The sequence below is a fragment of the Manacus candei genome, unplaced genomic scaffold, assembly GCF_025592945.1.
Source record: "Manacus candei isolate 608988 ecotype Guabito, Panama unplaced genomic scaffold, ASM2559294v1 h1tg000006l, whole genome shotgun sequence".
NCBI lineage: Eukaryota > Metazoa > Chordata > Aves > Passeriformes > Pipridae > Manacus > Manacus candei.
This window is the reverse complement of record NW_026138054.1, coordinates 25659-49511: the sequence shown is the minus strand read 5'-3', so window position 1 is coordinate 49511 and position 23853 is coordinate 25659. Positions and strand designations below refer to the sequence as shown.

Sequence of the window (23853 nt, the reverse complement as noted above, 5' to 3'; positions counted from 1 at the left end):
CTGAGGGTGCCCGCGGGGGGCTGGGGGGTCCCGAGTGGGCTCCTGCGGGGCCGGGGTGGTCCTGGGGGGTGTCAGGCTCCAGGACCCTCCTCCCCACCTCCTGATCTCCGCCCCGCTCTCCTCCCGCAGGGCATGAGCGGCGCCGGGGGCTCGGAGCGGCCGGAGCAGCGGCCGGAGCGGCGGCCCCGCGTGTTTCCCCCGGCAAGTCCCTGCCCGTGCGTGTCCGGCCGGAGCCCCACGGCCGAGCCCCCGGGGCCTCCTCACCTCAGGGGTTCCAGCCCCCCATTCCCCCTCGCCTCTCGATTGTATCCGTGTAAAATCATCTTGGGGGCACAACCGCCCCCCGAAACCCCCTTCCGAAGGAGCCTGAGCCGCCTTCCAGTGGGGCACAGGGGCGGTTCCCGGGGGGAATCCTCGGGGTTTGGGTCGGTTGGTGTCTGGGGTCTGTCCCGGGAGGTGACACTGGTTTCCTCTCTCCCCCCCAGATCCCAGCTCTGGGGCAGGATGGGGTCCTGCAGGCGCTGGTGCTTGGAGAGGGGCAGTGCTCGGACCCTGGTGAGCTTCTCCTGCTTCTCTTGGATCAATCCCTGTGTTTCCTGGTGGGAAGGTCACCGGGGGGGCTGGGAAGGGCCCCAGGGATCCAGCGGGGAGGTCTCAATCAAATCCATTTAGTCCCAGCTTGTTCCCCAAGACCACCCAAGATAAACCTTGCAGTTGGGATTTTCCCTGGAAAAGGGGAAATCCAACTCCAGGATGTGCTGGGGGGTGTTGGGGGAAGGGAGCAAATCCCCCATCCCGTGTCTCCCACCCGGATCTGACCCTTGTGCTCCTCCCCTCGGGCAGGGATCAGCGAGGAGCAGCTCCGGGCCCAGGAGGAGTGGGAGGCTCTGGAAGAGATCCAGTCAGGTACTGGGAACAACGGGGGCCTGGCAGCTGGAAAGGTCTGGGGAGGAGGGCAGGACCTGGATCCCGGAGGGCAGGATGGGTAGGGGAGCACCTGGGGGGGTTATTTGGGGGTGGAGGGGCGGGAGGGGGTAGGAGACTCCCTGTTTTACCCCTGTTCCCCATGGCTCCACCCTCCTGGGGATCACTCTGGGGGGTCAAGAGTCACTGGGGGTTCAAGGGTCACTCAGGGGGAGCAGGGGTCACTGGGGGGGCCAGGGGTCAGTGGGGGGGTCTAACCCCCTCCCTCTCTCCCTACAGGGTTGGGGGGCACCTCGCCTGTGCCCCCTCCCCCGATTTCCTTCGCAGAGGCGCTGCAGCACTTCCAGATCTCTGGGCTCTCCCAGAGCTGGGTACGGCCCGGGGGCAGGGCAGGAATTAGGGCTGGGGGGCACCCAGCCCCCCTCCCCCCGGGGGCTCAGCCCTAACGGGTCTGGGGTCTCTCCCGCAGAGGAAGGTCTGGGGGCCAGGGCGCCGGGGGGGCCTGTCCGTGCTGCTGCGCTGCCTCGGGGGGCCCCCCCGGCTCCGGCCGCAGCTCCGGGGGGAGCGGGAGCTGGTGCTGGCCATGGCACAGTGTGAGTGGCCCCGGGTCCCCTCTGCTCCCGGCTCTGGGGAGCGCTGGATGGGAATCCCCCAGTCCCTCAGCATGGGGGGGTCATGTCTGCCCATCCCAGGGGGTCCCACACAGGGAAACCTTGGGACTGTGGGTTTGGGGGCTGAGGGGCCATTTTAGGGCACCAAGGGGGTTTTGAAGGTGCCAGGTGGTATTAGGTGCCGGGGGGGCATTTTTGAGGGGGCTGTGGTTGGGTTTTGGGCACCAAAGGGCATTTTTTGGGCACTGTGGGATTTCTTAGGGTGTAGGGGGTGTTTTTGGGGCACCTGGGGGTGTTTTTAGCTGCTGCAGGGTGTTGTTTGGGTGCCAAGATGCATCTTTTGGGTGCTGAGGGCTGAGTTTTGGGTAGCCAGGGGGTGTTTTTTCGGAGCCAAGGGGCGTCTCTTGGAGAGCTGTGGGTATTTTTAAGGTGGTTTTGGGCTCTGGGGTGGGTTTTTGGAGGATGTGCTGTTGTTTGAGGCGCTGAGGGGTGTTTTGGGGGCAGCGGGAGTGTTTTTGGGGTGCCGAGGGCTGGTTTTGGGTGCCGGGGGGTGTTTTTTAGATCCCAGGGGTGTTTTTAGCCACGTGGGGCGTTCCCTCCCCCCGGGGTGTCCCTCCCTCCCCCCTGCCAGGCGCCCTGGATGACTCGGAGTGGGTGCACATGCGGATCCTCCAGACCATCTACCGGCAGCTGACGCGCTCCCGCCGCGGCTGCCCCCGCTATGGGACACACTGGGAGGAGCTGGGATTCCAGGGTAGGACTGGCAACGAGCTCTGGCCATTCCCAAACTCCACCTGAACCTCCCCTGGAGCAGCTCTGTCCTATCCCAGCTCCCTCAGCCACTCCCTGTCCTCCAGCCCCATCTCCATTGCCCTTCCCTGGACACGCTCCAGCACCTCAGTGTCCTTCTTGGACCCCAAAATTCATCCCAGGATTTGAGGTGCAGCCTCACCCCAATCCTCACACTCCTCTCCATACACCTACAAAATTCCCAAGGGCACCCTCAATCCCTTTATTCATAAAGATAGTAAGTCAAACTGGCCCCAGTACAACTGGACTGCTTGGCCAGGTCATCCCAGTACCATGTGCCTAAAAAAGCTGGTAATTCCTGGAAAAGTGTGGGAGCAGGAGTGTATCAGGGGGAGCAGGGTTGGTTAATGCCCAGGTGAGTGAGGTGGTGGCCCCATTAGAGACATTCCCTGGAAGCTTTTCCTCCAGAAAGGGAATCCCCAGGATTCCTGTACCCTGGAAGTGCAGTGACAGGGAATAAACAGCCCATGGAATGGGAAGGTGACAGGGAGTGACTCCATGCTGTCCCTGCCCCCCCAGGTGTGGATCCTGGGACCGACCTGCGTGGGACAGGAATGCTGGGGCTGATGCAGATCCTGTTCTTCGTCCTGGACTCCCGAACATTGTCGCTGGCCAGGGAGATCTTCCAGCTCTCCCAGCATGAAACCCAGGCATGGCCTTCCCCCTCCTCCCTGCAGGGGGATCTCCCTTGGAATTCCCAGTTCTCCGGGAAAGGGAAGAACAAGAACCTCTCCAGGGATTTTTTTGGGATGCTGAACCACCTCAGGCTGGTGAGGGGAGGAAGGTGGTGCCCAAAGAGCCCTGATCCAGGCTGGAGCTGAGCTCCAGGTACTGGATTTGTGCTGGGAATGGGATTTTAAAGATTCGATCCTGGCTTAGAGTAGGATAAAAGGGCTGGAGAGTTGGGCAACAGGAAAATGGAAGTGAGTGGAGCCTGTCTCCTTAAATTCCACATTTTAGTCCAGGTTTAAGCCTGGGATACAAGCTCGGCTCAACCGTCAGCATCCATCTGAGCCTGGATCCATAGAGCTGTTATCCCAGTATGTGGGTCTGTCACCCATCCCGTGGGTTTGGGGCCACACAGATCTGGTGTCAAAGGGTTGGAGGTGCCAGAGGGGAGGAGGGTTTTCCATCTGAGCTGCAATAACGCCGGAATTCTGGTTCTCTTGCAGAATTTTCCCTTCTGCATCATGTCCGTGAACATCACCCGGATCGTCATCCAGGCGCTGCGGGAGGAGCGGCTCTCCCGGTGAGGGGGGGCTGCTCTGGGCTCTCAAACCACATCCAGGGCCCCTCCTGGCATGTGGCCAAGCCCCTCTCCCTGTTTTCCAGGGAATGTAACCGCCGGCAGCAGGTCATTGGGGTGCTGAACGACCTCTATGCCGCTGCCTTCCTGCGGCTCTTCCGCCTCTGGAAGCGGCAGTGCGGGACTGTCGCCGACGCCGGGTCCTTCCTCAAGGGTTTGTCTTCCCGGCTTTTCCTTCTCCTTATTTTCCCTGGGAAAACAACCCCAGGACAACCTGAAGACCCCCCACTGTGTTCTCAGCGCATCCAAGCCCAGTTCCAAGGGCTGTAATGCCCAAGAAGCCCAAACATTCCTCATTTAATCCTCACACTGAGGTTTTCCACAATATTTCCCTATCCCAGTGCTCCAAGGGGTTTTTCCTCTCCCCCATTTTCCATTTCAGAGGGATACTGTGCCAGGGTGGCTTGGGGTGGGTGACATATGGGGACGTTCCCTTCTCCCCAGGCTCACACAGAGCCATAGCTTAACCCCAGTCCATGAGTTATTTATTCCAGAGGGGATTGGTGTCCACAGAGCTAATGGATCCCCTGGAAATGGGGATCCACCTGGCACTGCTGAGTTCCGGCTTTGTCCCATCTTCCCTGGATTCCAGTCCCAGGGGGTCAGGCTGGTGCTGAGCTGGGGGTGGAGAGGAGCTTCCCATGCTCCCTCATCCCAAGGAAAACACGATTACACCCTTTCCAAGGGAAAACATTGGGATGCTGGGTCTGTTGGGCGTCTGACACCATCCAGGTGTTGTTCCCCTCAAACTTTTTCCCCTCTGATCCTTCCAGAGCTGGAATTATCCACCAAAAAGAAGCCAAGGCAGTTGCTGAGGTCCCTGGAAGCCTATGTGAGCCACAGCCTTCGGCCTTCCTCCCCTCCCTCCTCTTCCTCCCAGATCCACTTCACTGGCATCTGTGACCCTGTGGTCGAGCTGGAGGGAGATTCCCGACTGATCTGACATGGAGCAGGATGCTGCACAGGGAATTCTGATGGTGGATCAGCCCTTGGAGGGGGACACACCAGTGTCTCCCCTGGTTTGGGGGCTCAGGAAGGGCCAGGAGAGGTCACAGAGCCAGGATTCACCTGCTCCAGGTGGAAATCTCTGGAAGTGAAGGAGGAAAAGGCAGTGGAAGGGGGGAGATTCCATGAACCCCCCAGCCTGGCACTGGGATAGTCCCTCCAATGAGTGCAGGGTTCCCGCTGTCCTTACCTTCCCCAGGTGGAGCTGAGGGTGGTGCCAGGCTCCTGGATCCTATCCCGGCTCCAGCAGCACCCGGGGTGAGGGTAACCCCCCCTTTGGGCTGTGGAGGCTTCACTGGGGGCTGGGGGGGGAGCAGGACCGGGGGGACGGTGTGGCCCCCCCAGCTGGGGACCCCCAGGGTCACCATGGGGTGTCAGCACCCAAAGAAGTTACTAAAGGGGGGGAAATGAGTGTTTTGGTGGAAGAGTTTTGGATTTGGATTTGCTGCTGGATTCTGTGGGATCCAGAGGGGGATGGTGAAGCAGGAGTGCCCAGAGCCCGATTTGGGGTGAAATAGGGGTGAAAAAGGTGCTGTAAAGGAGAGAAATGAGGGTTGAGAGCTGCAGGGAGGAGTGTTATCCCCTCTGGGAGCAGCTCTGTGCCAGTGCTTGGGAATGTCCCCAAACCCCTCAAAATGGGGAAAATTCCCCAAAGCCCAAGTCTGGAGAGAAATGAGGGTTTTGGGGGAGAGAAGTGGGGGCTGGTGGGAGAATGGAGCATCATGGCCCCCAAGCCCCCCAAAGGACAACTATTCCTGGGGGCTGGGAATGCTGCTGAATGGAAAAACATCCAATAAATGGGCAAAAAGGAGCCCAGAATTAGGGATTTGCCTTCCTGATTCTGAATTATTGTGGGAATTGGGATGGGGGGGAACCCTTTGGGGGTGTTTTGGGGCAGGGGTGAGGTGAGGCTCTCACAGACCTGGGCTCGGTGAGGCTGGGGGGGAAGGCAGGTAGTGGGGGAGGGATGGGGGTGCCAGGAAGGGGTGGTGGTGGGGGAAATGTAGGTGGGATGCAGGGACCGGGAAGGGATGTGGGTGCTGGGAAGGGACGTGGTTACCAGAGGGGAATGCAGGTACTGTGGAAGGGATGTGGGTGCTGGGGGAGGTGCCAGGGAGGGTTGCAGGTACTGGGAAGGGATGCAGGAGCAGGGGGTTGGGGGTGGGATGCAAGGTACCAGGGAGGGATGTGGGTATCGGGGGATGCAGATACCAGGAAAGGGTCCCAATTCCCTGGGAGGTTGCAGGTGCTGGGGGGCAGGAGCAGAGCCCGGAGCGGGACCTGCCGGGGCTGATCCCCATCTGTCCCCTGGTGCCACCCAGTTCCGCTCCAGGGCCAGGGCTCAGCACCCCCAACCTGCTCCTCACTCCTAAAACCCCACGGAGACCGGAGACAACAGGACTGGCAGTGACAGGGACACTGGGACAGACACCGACACTGGGACAGCAGTGACAGGGACACTGGGACAGGGACCAGCACCTGCACCAACAGTAACAGCAGAGTCAGGAGTGACAGTGACACCAACAACGGCACTGGCACCGACGGTGGCAGCAGCACTGGGATGGGCAGTGCCAGTGACCCCGGGATGGGCACCAGCAGCAGCAGGAATGGGCTGTGAGGTGGGGGCTGGGCAGCAGGGGTGCAGGCAGAGGTGTAGGCAGGGTACAGGCAGGGCATGGGCAGCACAAAGGACTGTGGGCAGGGGTATGGGCAGGACAGCACCAGTAGGGCCCAGCGGGCAGGGAGCAGGGGGCTGCAGGCAGGGACCACAGGCAGGGCCATCAGACAGCATGTCGAGGGTCCCCCTCCTCCACTGCCCCACGCCCCTGTCCCCCTGTACCCCAGGCCACCCCTTAGTGCTGCCCCCTGCCCCCAGAGCCAGCAGGTCCATGGGGAGCCCCAGGGGCAAGTACTCGGTCCAAGTCACAGCTGCATCGGTGCCACTGTCACCATCCTCATCCTCATCACCATCCTTGTCCTTGTCACCATCCCCATGCTGGTGGTCCTGGTCATGCTGTGAGTGCCCTGAAACCACCTTGGTGGCCACTGTCATTGTCCTCTTCTCCTCAGCCAACGTGGTTGTGGGCTGCTGGTCCTTTGGGAGGACACAGTGTGAGGGGACCCTGGCCTTGGATGGGCTCTTTCTGCTCGGACCCCCTGACCTCCAGGGACTCCCCGGCCACCGCAGACCCGAGGCCTCCATGAACCCTGCAGACCCCCTGGGCACCATAGACCCTCAGTCTGGGGGGATTTGAAGCCCCATGAGGTGATGAAGGAGTGATTTCTAGGCTGTCAGCCAACCCCACATATCACAAGCAGCTCTACAGGGGAGCAAACAAGGACAATTGTCCTCAGGAACCCTCCCGTGGTGAGCGGGGACCCCGATGTGCTGATTGGACCATCTCCCAGGGAAGTCTGTGCTTCCCTGGGGCCTGGGTAAGGAACATTCCTGGTCTGGTCTGGTCTGGCTGGCTGACTGTCGCCCTCCAGGAGTTGTCCAGGTTGGCAGTGATGAGACTGAAGGGAGAAGCCCAAGGACACTTATAGGGACTTTAGGGCATGGGGGCAGCTGGCCAAAGGAGGAGGTGCCCAGCTTGTGCTCTCAGCTCCCCCAGCACCAGGGCAAGTACTGAGAGGGGCAGGAAAACTGCCCTGATGGATCCATGGCAGAGGCTGCTGCCATGGGCGGCATTTGGCGGTTTGACCCTGGGGTGGTTTAGGTGGCCCTGGACCTGCTGGGAACAGGCTCCACCTGTCCCGGGGGGAAAAAGGTTCTGGGCCATGAGCGGGTGGAGCTGATTGAAGGGGCTTTTCACCGGGTTTGGAGGGGAAAGAGGATAAGCCCAGGCTGGGCAGAGATGAGCCTGGGGGCATCAGGCTGGTGTTGGGGGTGAGAGTCCATCTCAAGAGCAGCTGCACCACGTGCAGGAGCCACGGAGCAGCAGGAGAGCTCTGAGGTAGCTGCCATCACAGAAGGGTAGGGGGATGATGGGCATGACCTCAGTGCTGCCCTGGATGGCTCTGAGCTCCTCAGAAGGAGGTGCTGGGGTGGCTCGACAGGTCAGGGGGTGCTTCTGCTGTGCTGAAATCATGAGATGAAGGTGACAGGGCTGTGGGCAAAGATCGGGGAAGGGCTGCAGGGTGGGTGTCCCGGGGGAGGCTGGTGGACCCCACCCAGGTGGGACGAACAGGTAGAGGATCTGCTCTGCAGGAGCCTCAAGGTCACCAGCCCTTGAACTCCTGGGGGACTTGGACCTGCTGGAACCCCCCCGAGGGAAGAGGAGACGGCCCAGGAGGTACCAGAGGGTGTGGAAGAGAACTGACACAGCTGGTGAGGGAACCAACCAGGGCAGTGCCTCACTTTCCTAAATAACTTTTCTAATTAATTGTTTTAATTAATCATCAGCAGTGTAATTTTTCACTTTAGCAAGGGGTTTTTTAAAGCTGCAATTGTTAGAAACTAGTCTGGGAAAATCACTGAGACTTAAAGTTTTGCTAAACCAACTTCGACATGCCTCAATGAACAAAGCCTGGGAGAGAGAGATAAGTTGCTGAGAACTGGATACCAGGAATTCAAAATTTATAGGCTACAAGAAAGAACATGTTGCAGAAACTACAGATAAAGAAGAAATTAACAAAGAGAACTCAGAATCAGTCTGCTGAAACGCTCCCTATCTGGGAAAAAGATAATAAAAAGACTGAAAATGTGGACTAATTAGCATGAGAAGTGAGAAAGTAATAATCAATAGAATATACAATATTACTTATTTAAGGGAATTATGTAACATAACCAATGAACATTAATTTCTTTGCTAAAAATGTATAAATAATGAAAAGTTTTGAAAGTGGGTGGGCATGTTGAGTGGAACTATCCCCACGCACCCCAACACTGTGACTAAACTAATGCCTGCTTTCTAATACTAAAAAAATAGCGTTAGAGAGTTTGATTTATCCCAGTGTTTTTACTGAAAACTGGACCTGCTGTTAGTGAGCAGAGAAGGGCTGGGGGGAAATGTGCTGGTTGGAGCTGTCTTGGGCACCACCACCAGAAATGATGGAATTTTCCATCCCAGGTGAGGGAAGGAGAGACAGAACCTCCCCCACCCCCCGGGACCAATAAATCCACGAGGCATCAGGTCCCTGGGCCCATTTATGACTCTGGGGCGGGGGGTTACAACTGGGTGAACTGGTGAATGAAGGCTCTCAACTTCTCCCGGTTGGAAGCAGACTGGAAAGGCTGGGAAAGCTGGAGGAGGGGTCCAGTGGGGGTCTGCAGCTCCTCCAGCACCTGGGGGGGCACAGGGAGGTCCGGGGGGGCAGCAGGATGTTGGGGGGCTGGGGGGTGGCTGTGCTTACCCCCATGTCCTTGAAGCTCTGCAGGGAGCTCAGGGCCAGGCTCCTGTCAGGATACCCTGTGGGGAGAGAAGTCCCGAGGGAACCCCCAAATCCCACCCCACGGGCACCCCCAGCCCAGTCTAGGGGGGCAGTGACCCCCAAAAGCAAGACCCCGCCCCCCTCGACTCACCATCCTCATCCTCATCCAGGAATTCCAGCAGCGCCTCCACGTAGTCTGCCTCTGGAATTGGGAGGGGTGTCAGATCCCAACTCCTGGGGGGCTCCAGCCCCCCCAGGGTCCCCAGGGGTTCCCCACTCTGGAGGGTCCTACCGGGCTGGGGCCAGGGGGGTCTCTCCAGGAATTCCACAGCCCGGCCGTAGCTCCGCAGGACGGGGCTCAGGAGGCGGCAGAGGAAGAGGAGGAAGCCGGGGAAGCCCTGGGGCTCGCTGAGCTGGGGGGACACACAGTTGGATTTGGGGGACACCCCCTCACCCCAGCCCAGGGGGCGGTGGGGGACCCCAGTACCTTGTAGCAGCGCTTGGGGACCCTGTCGTCGCTGTCACTGTCGCTGTCATCGGTGAAGTCCCAGCAGGAATGGCCCCGGGACGAGGGTCGGGGGGCCACGTCGCAGCCCCTGCACTCGCTCTCAGGCTGGGGGGACAGTGGGCTCTCACCTCACCTCACAGCCACCCTGAGACCCAGCAGGGACCCGTGTGTGTGCCAGGAGGGCTCCTGGGGTGACACCCACCTCCTCCTCCTCCAGCAGCCCCCCAAGGACGAGCTTGTCCAGGATGTCCAGGCTGTGGCGCTCGGGAGGCTGGCAGGGCTGGGGACACAGGAGAGGGGTGACAGGCCACCCGTGTCCCCCCCTGCAGCCCCAGCAGGGGGGGGTGACAGGCCACCCGTGTCCCCACCTGCAGCCCCAGCAGGGGGGGTGACAGGCCACCCTCGTGTCCCCACCTGCAGCCCCAGCAGGGGGGGGTGACAGGCCACCCGTGTCCCCCCCTGCAGCCCCAGCAGGGGGGGGTGACAGGCCACCCTCGTGTCCCCACCTGCAGCCCCAGCAGGATGGGGGGCAGCAGCAGCAGCACCTCCAGGATCTTGCGGAGCAGCTCCTCCCGGCTCAGCACGATCCCGGGGGGGCCGCAGGGGGTCCCCAGGATCGGCAGCACCTCCAGCAGCAGGGCACGGATGGCACAGGCTGACAGGACAGGGCTGTCACCAGTGCCCGCTGTCCCCAGTTCCCCACGCGTCACCGAATTCCCCAGCATTCCTGATCCCCGCTGTCCCCAGTCCCCCCAACATCCCCATTCCCCAGTGCCAACAATTCCCCAGCGTCCCTGGCCCTCGGCATCACCGATTCCCCCAGTGCCACTGACCCCTGGTGTCACCAATCCCCCCGCAGTCCCCAGCCCGCCGTTTCACCTTCCCCAGTCCCCGCTGTCACCAACTGCTGACGTCTCCGATCCCCCCAGTGCCCCCAGTGCCCCCAGTGCCCGGCACCCCCATCCCTGCTGCCCCCCGTCCCCGCTGTCCCCGCTGTCCCCGGTGCCCCCCGGCTCTCTCACCCCCCGCCGCCTCCCCGCCCAGGCGCTGCCGGACGCCCCCCGCCAGCCGCACCAGCTGCCCCCGTGCCGAGGCCTCCGGGGGCCCCAGCCCGGCCCCGGGGGGCTGCAGCTGCCGCAGGCTGTGCAGCACCAGCGCCCGCAGCTGCCCGCGGAATCCCACGGCCCGGCCCCGCAGCAGGAGCTGCTCCAGCAGCCCCGAGAAATCCCGCATCAGCCGGGGCAGCAGCACGGCCTGCGGAGAGAGAGGGGGGATTCCCGCTGGGAATGCTGCTCTGAGGGAGAGGAGGGTGGTTCCCAATGGGAATGCTGCTCTGAGGACGATGGAGGGGGATTCCCACTGGGAATGCTGCTCTGAGGTACAGAGGGGTGGTTCCCAATGGGAATGCTGCTCTGAGGACGATGGAGGGGGATTCCTGCTGGGAATGCTGCTCTGAGGACGATGGAGGGGGATTCCTGCTGGGAATGCTGCTCTGAGGTACAGAGGGGGGATGCCCACTGGGAATGCTGCTCTGAGGAGCATGAAGGGAGATTTCCACTGGGAATGCTGCTCTGAGGAGGATGAAGGGGGATTCCCACTGGGAATGCTGCTCTGAGGGAAGGGAAAGATGAAAAGCTCCTTATCCACCTCCCGGTGCCTGTGGAGCAGCAGCGCCGCGGTGATTCCCACAGCCATGATGGCGGAGCAGGCGCTGGAATCTGCTGGGGGGGAGAGGGGCTCGTTATCCGGGGGGGGGATGAACCCCCACCCCCATTCCCCAGCAGGGAATGCCATCCCAAGGGATGCAGGGACCACTCGCACCCCTCACCGCTCAGTGTGTGCAGCCCCAGCGCCGTCACCAAAATCTCCTCTTCTGTCCCCACACCGGCACCCAAAGTGCCCACATTCCCCGCATCTGGCACGCTGGGACATTGGGGGAGAGGGCTGAGCAAGAGGAGCCGGGAGCAGAGATCCAAGGGGAAACGATGCCCGGGGCTCAGCTCCTCACCACGGGCCAAGGATGGTGGGAAGCAGCAGCTGCTCCGGCCGATTCCCTCTGAGCGTCGGCCCCACCAGGTTGTTCTCCACAAATTCCTGGGAATGAGCAGAAAGGAGCCTGGAGGTGCTCACAGCCCTCAGCACCACGAGCTCACTCAATCCCTGCAGCCCCAGGGCTGGGAGGAGCCCAGATCACCCAACATGGATTCACTGGATACCCTCAGACACCCCAAACCCACCAACATCCTGGGAACAGCCCCCCAGTGCCAGGACGGATCCGGGGACATCCCCAGCTGCCGTACCTGTAAGGAGAAGGGCTGGGAGAAATCCACCCGGGCACAGCCACGGGGCCGGCGCAGGGCCTGGAACGCTGCCCGGAGACACGCGGCCATCCCGAGGGGCTGAGGGGGCTGCGGAGAGACGGGATCCAGGGATTGACGGCGGGTTTAGGGGAATCCACTGCCCAGGGATGCTCCCACAGATTTGGGGGAACACCACTCCCCAGGGATAACCCCAGACATTTGGGGGAACACCACTCCCCAGGGATAACCCCAGAGATCTGGGGGAACACCACTCCCCAGGGATAACCCCAGACATTTGGGGGAACACCGTTCCCCAGGGATAACCCCAGACATTTGGGGGAACACCACTCCCCAGGGATAACCCCAGAGATCTGGGGGAACACCACTCCCCAGGGATGCTCCCAGGGATTCTGGCGAGCACCGGTGACCCCCCTGACCCCCTCTCACCGCTCCATCCCGCCCCGCTCTGCCGGGAGCCACGTCGTAGGCAATTCCCACCGGGACGATGCGCACGTCGGGCACGGCTCCGTCCCGCAGCGCCCGCAGCACCCGGAGCAGCCAGCGCCGGGCGGGATCCGAGAGCCGCAGCAAACCCAGGGGCTCCTCCAGGAAGATGACGAGGGGCTGGCGGCTCCGCAGCACCTCCTGCACGTACTGGGGGGACACTGGGAGTACTGGGAGCTGCCGGCACCTCCCAAAGCGCTCCAGGGCATTTTCCAGCCCCGACTGCACCTACCGCATCCAGGACAGCGCCCGGCAGCCCCTCATCCCGCTCACTCCGTGCCTGCGCCATTCCCGAAGGCAGGAAAATCCCTCCCAGGCGTTGCAGCAGGGACCTGGGGGGCAAACACACCGTGGGCACACACTGCATCCCCCTGCAGCCCCCGGGAACATCCCACACCGGCTCCTTACCGGAGGCCAGGGCTGATCCGGGTGCCCACTGTCACCCTGGGGGCCCCGATGCCCTGCGAGAGGAGGAGGAAGGACAGGAGTGGCCCATCCAGCTGGGATTGCTGGGTGCACAGGAACACCAGCGGCACCTCGGGCTGCAAGGAAGGATCCCGGGCTGAATTCCGGCCCTCCCGGGCAACAGGAGCGCCCGGCCGGGCTCCGTACCGTCCTGGCAGCCCGGAGCACCATCTCCAGCTGCCCCCGCTGCAGCTGCACGCTCAGGAACAGACGGCTCAGCAGCTTGGGGAGCATCCAGTGGCACAGCCTGCAGCAAAACTGGCAATGAGCAACCCCGCGGGCACGGGGCGGCCCCCAACCCCCCAAACGCTCCCACCCCCTGCCTCCCCTGCCTCACTTGCCACAACCCAGCCTGCCTCAAAATTCCCAGCGCAGCTCCCACAAAGGCAAATGCCCACTTTTATCACACAGCAAAGGTTGGATGGCATGAGACACCTCCTTTCCCCTGGCAACCAGAGCTGCCATCAGTTACCCCTGCATTCCCCCCAAAAGGATCCCAACATGCCCTTATTCCCTGAGCAATTCCTTCCCTTTAAGGGCTTGGAGGGATCATTTATTCCCACTGGATCAGACCAGCAAGGAAGCCCTGAATTCCCACTTCTCAGGGACAGGAGGGGGAAGGCAGTGGGGAAGGGAAGGCTCCCTCTGGTTCCCGCCCTCCTGGAGGGGTTGGATTTTCCCACTCCAGCTCCCCGGAAGAAATTGCCAGAAGGGCCCCAGAAGCTGTGGGGGACTCCGAGGGCAGCTGGCCAAAGAATCCATGGGCAGCTCCCAAAGGAGCCCAGAATATCCCCCCAAGGAGCCCAGAAAACCCCCAAGCCATCCATGTGCATCCCCCCAGAAGCCCAGAGGACCTCCCAAAGGATCTGGATCCATCCCCCACAGAATCCCAGAAGATTTCCCCAAAGGATCCCTGACCTCAGCAGGAGAGGGGACAGCGGTGCCTGGATTTCCCCCAGGATCCGGCAGATCTCCTCCTTCCAGTGCCACCGGGATCCCTCATCCCCTCCGCATCCATGGGCCCGGCTGGAGGCAACATCCTGCACCCTGGGGGGGAAGGGAGGGGGGAGCACCCTGGGATCCGCGTGCCGGGATCCAGGGAGCCTCGGCGGCATTCCCGGCATCCCACTGACCCGACATCCAAGGACTAAACAGGATCCCCCAGGAATGGGGGCCCGCCCCTCCCGGGCTGAGGGTGATCCTGGGATCCCCCCAATGCTCCCACCCACCTCCTGCTGCCGCAGATCTTCCCTGGGAGCTCCCTGGGGGTCTCCGATGGAATTTCCCATTCCCAGGAGGCGAGGAATCCGCAGACCCTCCGGACCAGCCACCCCCGGAACCTAGAGGGGACACACAGGGAGAACCTGGAGGGGGGGCTTTTCCAGGGGGATCACCCCCCCAGAATGCCTCTTTACCAGGATTTGGGATTCATCTCCGTTTTACAGTTAGGAATTCGGAGGTGATGCTCCAGGCCGCCCAGCAGGAAGGAAAGCAGGCATTCAGGCCATCCCAAATCACGGAATTTTCCCAATCCTCCCCAAATCCACAGAGAGTGGGGTGGGACACAGCTTTGGGATATCCCAGAGCGTGCAGGAAGGGACAGAGTGGGACAGGGGAACTGCATTCCCTGGGATCCCAAGGGATTCGTCTAAGGGTTTCAAAGCTGGAGCTGGGAATATTTGGAGCTGAATGGAGGATAATGATCTGATGTGGGATAAAAAACAGCACACAATGGTTAATCCAGGGATTCTTCCCAAAGGGGAGAGGAGCCAAAGGGATCTGGCTCTTTTCCCTGTTCCCGGGGAGCCAGGCTCACTCCCAGCGATACCGGCTGGAGCCAGCGAGAAGAACAATCCCCCAACTCCACCTTCTTCCCATCAACACTCCAAGTTTTGCTTCAAGAAAACAACAAATGACCCCAGATCCTCCATTCCATGGCTGGACCACAGCCCAAGCCCTCACAGACGCCACTTCCAGCCTCCCAAAATACCATTCACGAGCTCGGTTTGGGATAATTTGGGAGCGGGGAGGATGGCGAGGGATTCCCATGCGGATTTGGGGGAAATCTGGGGAAAAGGGCCGTTTTCCAGCTGTTTTCCAGCACGCAGCTGATCCAGCCTCACCGTGTGTCCCTCTCCGTCACACGGCTGACGTCACGGAATCCCAGAGTGGAGAGATCCTCGGCATAGAATCCATCCTGGGAGGAAAAGCGGGATCAGATCACTGGCAACGCGGATCCTCGGCACAGGGATCCTGTCACCACCATCCCCCATCCCAAACTCTCTCACCCAACTCCTGGGGGTGCAGGTCTGGCAGCAGCGCCCCAAAAACGGACGGTGATATTTTCCCAGGAACGGGATGAAAACTTCCAGGTTTTCGTCCGAATTGCTGATCCAGGTTTTCATCTGAGGAGGGAAAGAAAAACGGGAAGGGGGGGGATGGGACAAACCCTGGGAATGCCAAATGTGGGTGGATACACCCCAAAACACGCTCATGCTGTGAGGTATCCTGATATTGGGCAGCAACCCCGCTGGGGTTGGGGACCTCCAGGATGGGGGGGATTCAAGGTGGGAAGGGGCTGGTGGCAATGGGGCGGTCCCCAGGGCGTCAGGTACCTTGGGGGGGTGTCACAGGTGGGGGGACACCCCCAAACTGGAGAGCAGAGGTGATGAGGCTTGAACGTCCTGGAGACAGAAAGGGGTGGAAAGTGGGAATTTGGCAGGTTTGGGGCACATGGAGCAGTCTCTGGGAGAGGGACCCCCCGTGTGCCCCACAGGGAATTGGGGAGGGGGGTAACACAGCCGACACCCCCAAGAGGGATTTGGGGTTGGTAACACCCCCCCACACCCCACAGGGATTTGGGGTGGGGCAGCACACCCCACATCCCCTATAGGGCTGGGGGGTAACATACCCCACACCTGCCCCCCACACCCCACAGTCCCTACAGGGCCCGAGATGGGGGGGCAACAGCCCCTGCACAGGCCCCACAGCCCCCAGAGACCCTCTGGGGGAACACACCCCACACGGGCCCCGCTGCCCCCCAGCCCGGGGGATGTGCCCCAGCGCCCCTCTGCAGCTTTGGGGGGCCCTGAACCCCCCCGGCCCGGGGGGCTCGGCCCCACAGGCCCTGCACGGCTCGGGGGCTCACACGCCCCACACCCCCGGGGGTCCCCCGGCCCCGCTCACCGCCGGCCCCGCCGCTCCCGGCCCGGCCCGGCCCCGCTCCGCCCCCGGGCAGCGCGACCGGAACCGGCCCCGCCGGAACCGGGACCGCCGGGACCCCCGGCCCAGCCCGGCCCAGCCCGGCCCAGCCCCGGCCCAGCCCCGGCCCAGCCCCGGCCCAGCCCCGGCCCAGCCCGGCCCAGCCCGGCCCAGCCCCGGCCCAGCCCCGGCCCCGCACGGGGCTCAGCCACAGCAGGTACCGGCAGGTCCCCATCGCCCCTGTCCCTGTCCCCAAGCCCACCCAGGTCCCAGCACCCCCGGGCGCAGCAGTCCCGGCCCCGGGGGGGCCCTGGCGCGCCCCAGGCCCATCAGCCCCCCAGCCCCGCTCCCCAGCCCAAGGCCCCGCCGCCCCAGGGCCCGCAGCCCCAGCCCCAGCTCCGGCCCCCCAGAGCTCCAAACCCCACCAGCACCAGCAGCGCCCCAAGGGGCTCAGTCGCCCTGAAAACACCCCAAAACACCCCAGTTCAGCTGCTCTGGGCCGGGGACCTCGCACCTGTGGGAACGCGCCTGGGAGCAGCACCTGGGAGCTGGGAGAAGGGAGGGAATAGGAATGGCTGGGAAAAGCGCAAAAACAAGCAAAGGCAAAGGAAAAAGGGGAAGGAAGGGGGGATAGGAAAAGACAAGGGAAAAGGGGAAAAATTAAAAAAAAGGTTGAAGGGGAAGAAGGAGAGGTAAGAAAAAAACCAGAAAAGATGAGAAAAAAAGCAGAAAAAAGGGAAAAGGCAAGAAAAAAGAAAGAAAGGAAGAAAGAAAGAAACTGAAGGAAGAAGGGGGAAGGTCGAGAAAAGCAAACAAGACAAGAAAAATGGGGGAAGGACAAAAAAAGGAAAATGCAAAGGGGAAAAAAGGCAAAATAGGGGAAGATGAGAAGTGTTGGACAATTAGAAAAAAGGCGGGGAAAAAAAAGAAAAGACAAGGAGAAAGAAAAAGAAAAAATGCCAGCCTGTGGTGGTTTGACCTGGGCTGGAGACCAGGTGCCCCCCAAACTGCTCCATCCCTCCCATCACCTGCACAGAGCAGAGGAAATACAAGGAAAGGCTCCTGGGGTGGGGTCACTCACTGCCCCATTACTGTCACAGGCAGAACAGACCCGATTTGGGGAAATTAGTTGAATTTGTTAGCAATCAAATCAGAGCAGGGGAATGAGAGGTCAAGCAAATCCTAAAAACACCTTCCCCCACCTCTCCCTCCTTCCCGGGCTCAACTCTATCCCTGCTTCTCTCCCTGCTGCCCTCCACTGGCACAGGGAGATGGGAATGGGGGTCACGGTCAGTCCATGCCACGCTCCGGGCTCTGTTCCTGCCCCTGGGCACCTGCAACCCCCTGGGCACCTGTGACCCTTTCCCAGCACCTGCATCCTCCCAGCACCCACATCCCATCCCCAGCACCTCCATCTCTTCCCCAGGCCCCACATCCCTCCCTGGTACCCACAGCCCCCCTCAGCACCCCCGTTCCTCCCTGGTACACCTGCGGGTGACACTGGGCTCTCGCCCTGTCCCAGGGGGTCACTGGCACAGGTCAGTCCTATCCTCTGGCAGCTCAAGCTGCTGCCTCACCAGGGGATCCCAAATAAAGAAATCCCTGGGCAAGGACACCCCAACAAGCTCCACTTCCCCTCCCTCAGCCCAGACCAAGAGCATTATCAGGGCCTGGAGGCTTCTCACTCTCCGTTGCTTTGCTGTTTCTTCCCAAGGGGCTGCCACGTGCTCAGCTTCACCCCCTCTGAGGGGAGTTTTGGGGGGTCATTGGACTGCAGTCCATGGTGGAACATGGTGGTTACAGCTCATGCCCCGCCATCCATGGGCTGGAAGCTGCAGCTTTGTGTATTCCAAAGACTGGGCATGTTCCAACCAGCAGCTCCAGCTTTCCCTTGGATCCATCTCTACCTGACACAACACAGAGAAAGTTCATCCCGCGGCCTCACAACTCCAGTTCTTTATGTCAAGCAAGCACTGAGATGCTTTCCAATGGAAAATGTTCCACACGGAAGGCCTGGAAGCTGAGTGGGTTGGTTCCATATCAATCACATGCCTTGCACCCCCCTCCTCAAATGTCTGGCCTGAGTCCACTGACCCTCCCCAGACTGCTGGGCAGCTGGAGGCTTAGAAGAAAGTTGGGGGCAACCCCCAGCCGGTGCCCCCATCCCATGTCATGGGGCGCTGCCCCTCGGGGGTGTTCCCTGCCAGGGTCTGTCAGGTACGTGGGCAATGGCACCCTGGGGTGAAGCCGTGAGACCCCTGGGGTGTGGAACAGAGCAATGGAGGGGCTGCAGGTGTGATGTGGATGTGGGTGCAGGTGTGATGTGGATGTGGGTGCAGGTGTGATGTGGATGTGGGTACAGGTGTGATGTGGATGTGGGTGCAGGTGTGATATGGATGTGGGTGCAGGTGTGATGTGGATGTGGGTACAGGTGTGATGTGGATGTGGGTACAGGTGTGATGTGGGTGGGTACAGGTGTGATGTGGATGTGGGTACAGGTGTGATGTGGGTACAGGTGTGATGTGGATGTGGGTACAGGTGTGATGTGGATGTGGGTACAGGTGTGATGTGGCTGGGTACAGGTGTGATGTGGATGTGGGTACAGGTGTGATATGGATGTGGGTGCAGGTGTGATGTGGATATGGGTACAGGTGTGATGTGGATGTGGGTACAGGTGTGATATGGATGTGGGTGCAGGTGTGATGTGGATGTGGGTACAGGTGTGATGTGGATATGGGTGCAGGTGTGATATGGGTGGGTACAGGTGTGATATGGATGTGGGTGCAGGTGTGCATGGAGTGGGGTGCAGGTGTGCAAGGCACAGGGGATGTGTGTGCAAGGCACGGGACATGCAATAGAGCGGTGCCTGGGCAGCCCCGTTCCCGACAGCCCCGACCTCCCACCCCAGCCCCCAGTTGCTCACATCCTCATACCTCAGCAGTGCCAGTGCCAGGATCACCAGGCATGACACGTGCTGGCTGCCCCTCGTGCAAAAGCATCAGCTCAGCCACAGGCCAGAATTGTGATTTCACAGCTTTGATGACAGTGTCAGCAGAGAGGATTCTGTGCATCACGTCAGGGAAAGAGCCCCAGAGCCTGGGATAGGGAGGGAGCAGCTGGGGGGAAGGGAATGGGACCGGCTTTATTCTGGAACACGTTTGCATTGCTGCTGTGGTTTCTGTGCTCAGCACCAGGAGCTGGATGTGTTTTGTCCATCCTTGAACAGCCAGCACCACTGTGAGCAGCCCCAGACCCCTCCAAGGTTGCAAGCCAAAGTGTTTTGCCCATGCTGGAGGCAGGTCCTTTCCTGGAGGCTCCCTGGGACTCTGTCCAGGCATCTCCAAGAGTGTTGTGGTTTTGTCTGTGTCACAGTCAGAGGAGACTGGAATGTTTGCTAAAGAGGATGAGTTATGAGATAGACCAAACTTCTCTCTCTCAGCAATTGTAAATTCAAAGTTAAGGGGCTTTAAACGAGGAAGTGTGGAAAAAACAGAAGAAATAACAACCTTTTATTAAAAGATATATGTATGTTGGCAAAAACAGTAACAGAACACAAAAACACTAGACAGCAGTCCTAGAAAAAAAAGCGAAGCAAACCAACCAACCAGACAAGTCTGAAGGAACACTCCTCTGTCCTTTCGCGCAGTCCTGGCCGCGGCTGCAGGGAGCGCTGTCGGGCTCTGGGGTCACCACACGGGAGGGGTCTGGGGGGGCCTGGAGGGGTCTGGAGGGGTCTGGAGGGGTCTGGGGGGCCTGGAGGGGTCTGGGGGGGCCTGGAGGGGTCTGGAGGGGTCTGGGGGGGTCTGGGGGGGCCTGGAGGGGTCTGGGGGGGCCTGGAGGGGTCTGGGGGGGTCTGGGGGGGCCTGGGGGGGCCTGGAGGGGTCGGGGGGGGCCTGGAGGGGTCTGGGGGGGCCTGGGGGGGCCTGGAGGGGTCTGGGGGGGCCTGGGGGGTCGCGGGAGGAGCTGAAAAGAAACTGGGGGACCCTTCCCTCAGTGGGAGAAAAGGGGAAGGGGAGTGGTTCACTCCCACGGGACTCACTGTTGTCTCAGATGACGGTGTCTCAAAACTCCTCCCTTTTCTCCCGGTGGGCATGCAACTCTCCGATGAAACACAGCCGATCGGGCTGGAGACAAGAGACAGCTTGCAGGCAAGCTGAGGCCAGTAGTCCGAGCTGACTAGGATGAGAAGCCAAAAAGCCAGATCCCCAGTCCTTCTCTCCAAATGCCTGCACGCAGACCCCCGTCTCTGTCTGAGAGAGAGAGCTCCTACGTCTGCCTCTCCCCTCCTATAACGTCTCTCTCCTCTCCCCCAACCTCTCTGATGGGCCATTAGCTAGGAATTCGGCCAGATCTTTTGTAAAGCTAATTAACTTCCTTTCCCCCACTCACTCCGTTTTTTCTTAGAGTGCAGCAGGGGAAGAGAAATTCCCCTATGGAATTTATAACCTATAACAGTCTGGCAGCAACTGAAGCCGTGGGGAGTAGCTGCAGATGCCCCCAGGTAGGTCATGTACCTGTTGTGTCCGTGTTAGAGGCCAGTCCATGTCTGGCAGCCTCCCAGGATTCCTCCTGGGCACCACCAAGAGTGTACTCACTTCCTCTGGAGGTGGCTGAAGGCTTGGGCAGGAGACCAAGACTCCTCCTGGGTGTTTTGTTGAAGAGTTTGGTTCCTGCTCAAGGCTCCAGCAGCAGTGGCAGGAGCAACAGCAGTGCCAGCACTGCCAGTTGTGTCAGTTGTGCCAGTTGTGTCAGTTGTGCCAGCGCTGCAGTGCCAGCAGTGCCAGCAGTGGCAGCATGCAGTGCCAGTGCCAGCAGTGCCTGCAGTGCCTGCAGTGACAGTGCCAGCAGTGGCAGTTCCAGCAGTACCAGCTGTGCCAGCAGCAGCAGTGACAGCATGGTGCAGGCGCGGTGGACCCTGGCCCTCATCCTCCTCCTGGTGGCCCTGCCAGCCAGGGGTGTCGGGGCTGCTCCGTGGCGACCATGGGCAGTGGGTAGGTGGGCAGGCCAAGGCCAGGCCCCAGCTCTGGCAGATCCCCATGGGGAATGGGGACTTGCAATTCAGCTGACACACTTTCTCTCTAAAGCTCTGGAGCGTGAGCCTGTGGATAAGAAGGCACCTCAGGAAGACCATCAGGCAGTGCCAGTCCCCGGGGAAAACACCGGGGCCGTTCAGCCAACAGGAGTGTCAGGTAATCGCTGTCCTTCGGCCACCCGGCAGCATCCGCCGAGATCCCGAGTGTCTGCAGGCCCTGCCCCGCTGCTGCTGCTGCTGCTGCTGCTCCTCGTGTCAGCAGCTCCTCTCTGTCAGCAGAGAGCCAGAGCTCTGCCAGCAGCCAGGAGCAACTGGGGTCCCTGTCACCTCGGGACAGGGGAGGTTGTGGCCGTCACTGTGCCAGGAACACGCACTCAGACCCTCTGTGGATGTGGGGAGAGGCTCACTGCCCCCCACATCCTGTTCTCAGGGATTTCACAACTTTGCCCTTTTGGGAACTAGGTCACCTGGACCCCACTCAGCAGATCACAGGAAATGCGACTGGATTGAATGTCCTTCCTGCGGCATCTGCATCCCAGAGCTTGCCAGGAGGCCCTGGAGGCCCTGGCTCAACAGAGGGGATCCCTCCTGGGAACTGGGGTCCAAAGGGCTGCACTGTTGAGTCCAGCATGGCTTGGAGGGACCCTGCACCGTCCTCCTGCAGCCTCTGTGCCTGACTCATGCTGAGGCTTTACCTTTCCCTGATCCTTGGCAGTGCTGGCCAGTCCTGGGGAAGGCCCCCACTCTGGGCTAGAGGAATGTTTTCCAAATTATCCAGGCACTGGGCAGTCCTGCCAGGGGCCATACATGGGAGACAAGACCTGAAAACTGGGAGCAGGCAAGCGCTGCCCATGCTGGAGAAAGGGCAGCAAGAGAGAGCGAGGTTCAGGTGTCTCCTGAGGGCCCGAGTGTGTCCCCTCAGAGTGTGGGTGCTGGGCTGTGGAGGGAGAGCTGGGGGTGGCCCTCCCTGACACAGGGAGGGGTTTTGTCCATCTCACTCCAAGGGGTGATTGGTCAAACATCTGCACTCCCCCCATGCTCGCTGTCCAGCCCCAAGTCCTGCTCAGGGGGTGTGGGAAGGCCACTGAGGGTAAAAAGATAATGGCACAGAAGTTATAGGGAAAAATGTGGTTGCTGCTCCCTGGATGGAACACAGTCAGCATACCCAACCTCCCACACACAACAGTCCAAGGAAGACTGAAGGAAGTCACAGCAGAGCGGAGACACTGCGGCACTGTCAGAACCCTGGCAGAGGAGGGAACTCAGTGGTACTTTGTGGCTGATCAGCTGCACAGCCGCTGAAAACCAAGGCAGAGACAGGAACATGTCCTGCCCTTGAATCAGCAACCCTGGCAAAATCCCTGTCCTGGCACTGCCCGTGTCCCATCCCAGGGTTATCTCAGGTACTATCCTGAGGTATCCCCACATGAGCTCCCTTGGTTAGAACATGGTGCTAATAATGCCAAGGTTGCAGGTTCAATCCCAATAGGGGCCATTTGCTTAAGAGTTGGACCTGATGATCTTTCAGGGTCTCTTCCAACTTGGAATATTCTGTGACCCGTTGTTGTACCCACTCCTAAGGGACAACCACCCCTCACTGAGTAAGATGTATAACTAACGTCACTCAAGTTCCACCTAAATATAGAGAAATAGCATAAAAATGAGTTACAAATGGGGAGGAGAAGGAAAGACTCCACTCTGTTACCTTTGAGGTCACTCACCGGGCTGAACCTGTCTCTGCCCCATAGGGGCCCACTGCATAAGAACTGTACTCTGTGTGCTGAAGGATTGTCTCGAGCCAGCTTTTATTGGGAATTAGAGAATGTCAGTGTATTGCTTTGAATTAGGGAATCCTGGAACCTTAACCTGTCCCAATTTTATTAAGTGTTACTCTGTAAACTCTTACTGTGAGTCCTTCACAGGTGCTGGCACTCGCTGGCAGTGGGTGAAGGTGCAGAGCTGGGTGGGGTTTTTGTGTTTGGGTGTGACCCTGAACAGTTCAGTCAAACCCCCTCCAACCCAGTGGACTGTTCAGTGAAGGATCCCCATAATGGGATGGGACAGACTGGTCGAGCATGAGGCTCTCAACCTTCCTGAGGCATTGACAGACCAAGGATTTGAGGAAATCTCCCCTGTCATGTGACAGGGGGACAGTGTGTCCCACAGGGTCAGAGAGAGTCCATCCAGGCAGCACCAACCAAGCCTGGAAAGGGAAGGTGGGCAAGAGTAAGAGAAATTGTAGGGAAATGTTAAGGATCTCCAGGAATGGGGAGCAAAGCCAGACACTGGGAGAACTGGACTGCGGCCACTCCAGACTGCAAGCGAAGCCGAGAGGAGAGAGAGAGAGAGAGGCTCTGGAGAGCATGGACTTGCAAGGCCTTTGGGAGTTTCCTTGGCTTCTACTGAAGCCACAGAAATGTTGCCACCCAGGATATTCCCTCATTCAGACATGCCGACAAAGTGGGAAAGAACATTTTCTGGCAATGTCAGCCCTCCCATGAGGTGGCCAAAGCTGTGCAGGACACGCTGATGTGCATAATTGTTCCTCCAGGTGCAGACAAGAGGAGACTCAGCAGGACCACCTGGAACGCAGCGGTGGGCACGGCAAACACGGAGGCAGTAAATGCTGTTACTGCCTGGCTTGTTTATATCAAAGACTTCATTTTGGCTGTGTCCATCGGTCTGACTATTTTCATATTTGTTCACAAGGTGCTCCCTGCATGGGTACAGGGTGCACAAGACAGAGTGAGTTGGTGGGCCTGGGGGGAGTTGCCAAACTGGTATTGGATGGCTGCTATCAGCCAGAGCAGCCA

General features: G+C 60.2%; 2 protein-coding genes and 1 long non-coding RNA gene across 7 annotated transcripts; 2 read left to right on the top strand and 1 right to left on the bottom strand.

The window, feature by feature from the left end:
• Positions 1-129: 129 nt before the first annotated feature.
• ELMOD3 (ELMO domain containing 3) lies at positions 130-5482 on the top strand. The gene is made up of 10 exons (XM_051809097.1): positions 130-201; positions 486-555; positions 844-906; positions 1204-1295; positions 1394-1517; positions 2167-2289; positions 2865-2995; positions 3518-3594; positions 3678-3805; positions 4425-5482. The coding sequence occupies exons 1-10, from the start codon at positions 133-135 to the stop codon at positions 4592-4594; spliced, it is 1047 nt and encodes a 348-aa protein (XP_051665057.1). The 5' UTR covers positions 130-132; the 3' UTR covers positions 4595-5482.
• A 3147-nt stretch (positions 5483-8629) lies between these two features.
• On the bottom strand, positions 8630-16076 carry LOC127480710 (glycerol-3-phosphate acyltransferase 2, mitochondrial-like). The gene is given in 22 exon segments (XM_051809110.1): positions 8630-8944; positions 9013-9132; positions 9135-9232; positions 9323-9443; positions 9518-9643; positions 9741-9818; positions 10045-10193; positions 10561-10792; positions 11186-11256; positions 11367-11461; positions 11547-11632; positions 11839-11946; positions 12286-12492; positions 12575-12674; positions 12751-12884; positions 12955-13054; positions 13726-13854; positions 14037-14147; positions 14931-15004; positions 15096-15212; positions 15423-15491; positions 15994-16076. Coding segments are annotated over 20 exon segments (2373 nt in total). The 5' UTR covers positions 15423-15491; positions 15994-16076; the 3' UTR covers positions 8630-8827.
• Positions 16077-18024: 1948 nt separating this feature from the next.
• Positions 18025-19599, top strand: LOC127480719 (uncharacterized). Of its 5 annotated transcripts, none has more exons than XR_007908002.1 (4): positions 18025-18462; positions 18591-18636; positions 18683-18728; positions 18773-19599. It is a non-coding gene; the product is annotated as an uncharacterized LOC127480719 (long non-coding RNA). The 5 variants fall into 5 exon arrangements; XR_007908006.1 differs by lacking the exon at positions 18591-18636 and adding an exon at positions 18524-18569; XR_007908005.1 differs by lacking the exon at positions 18591-18636 and adding an exon at positions 18524-18569 and having other exon boundaries at positions 18660-18728.
• The last annotated feature ends 4254 nt before the right edge of the window (positions 19600-23853 follow it).

Bases quoted from the DNA above. Each gene is read 5' to 3' on its own strand.
- ELMOD3 (XM_051809097.1), top strand. From the start codon at position 133: ATGAGCGGCGCCGGGGGCTCGGAGCGGCCGGAGCAGCGGCCGGAGCGG. The intron at 1,518-2,166 runs GTGAGTGGCCCC...CCCCCCTGCCAG, and splicing joins GGTGCTGGCCATGGCACAGT to GCGCCCTGGATGACTCGGAG. The intron at 3,806-4,424 runs GTTTGTCTTCCC...TGATCCTTCCAG, and splicing joins CGCCGGGTCCTTCCTCAAGG to AGCTGGAATTATCCACCAAA.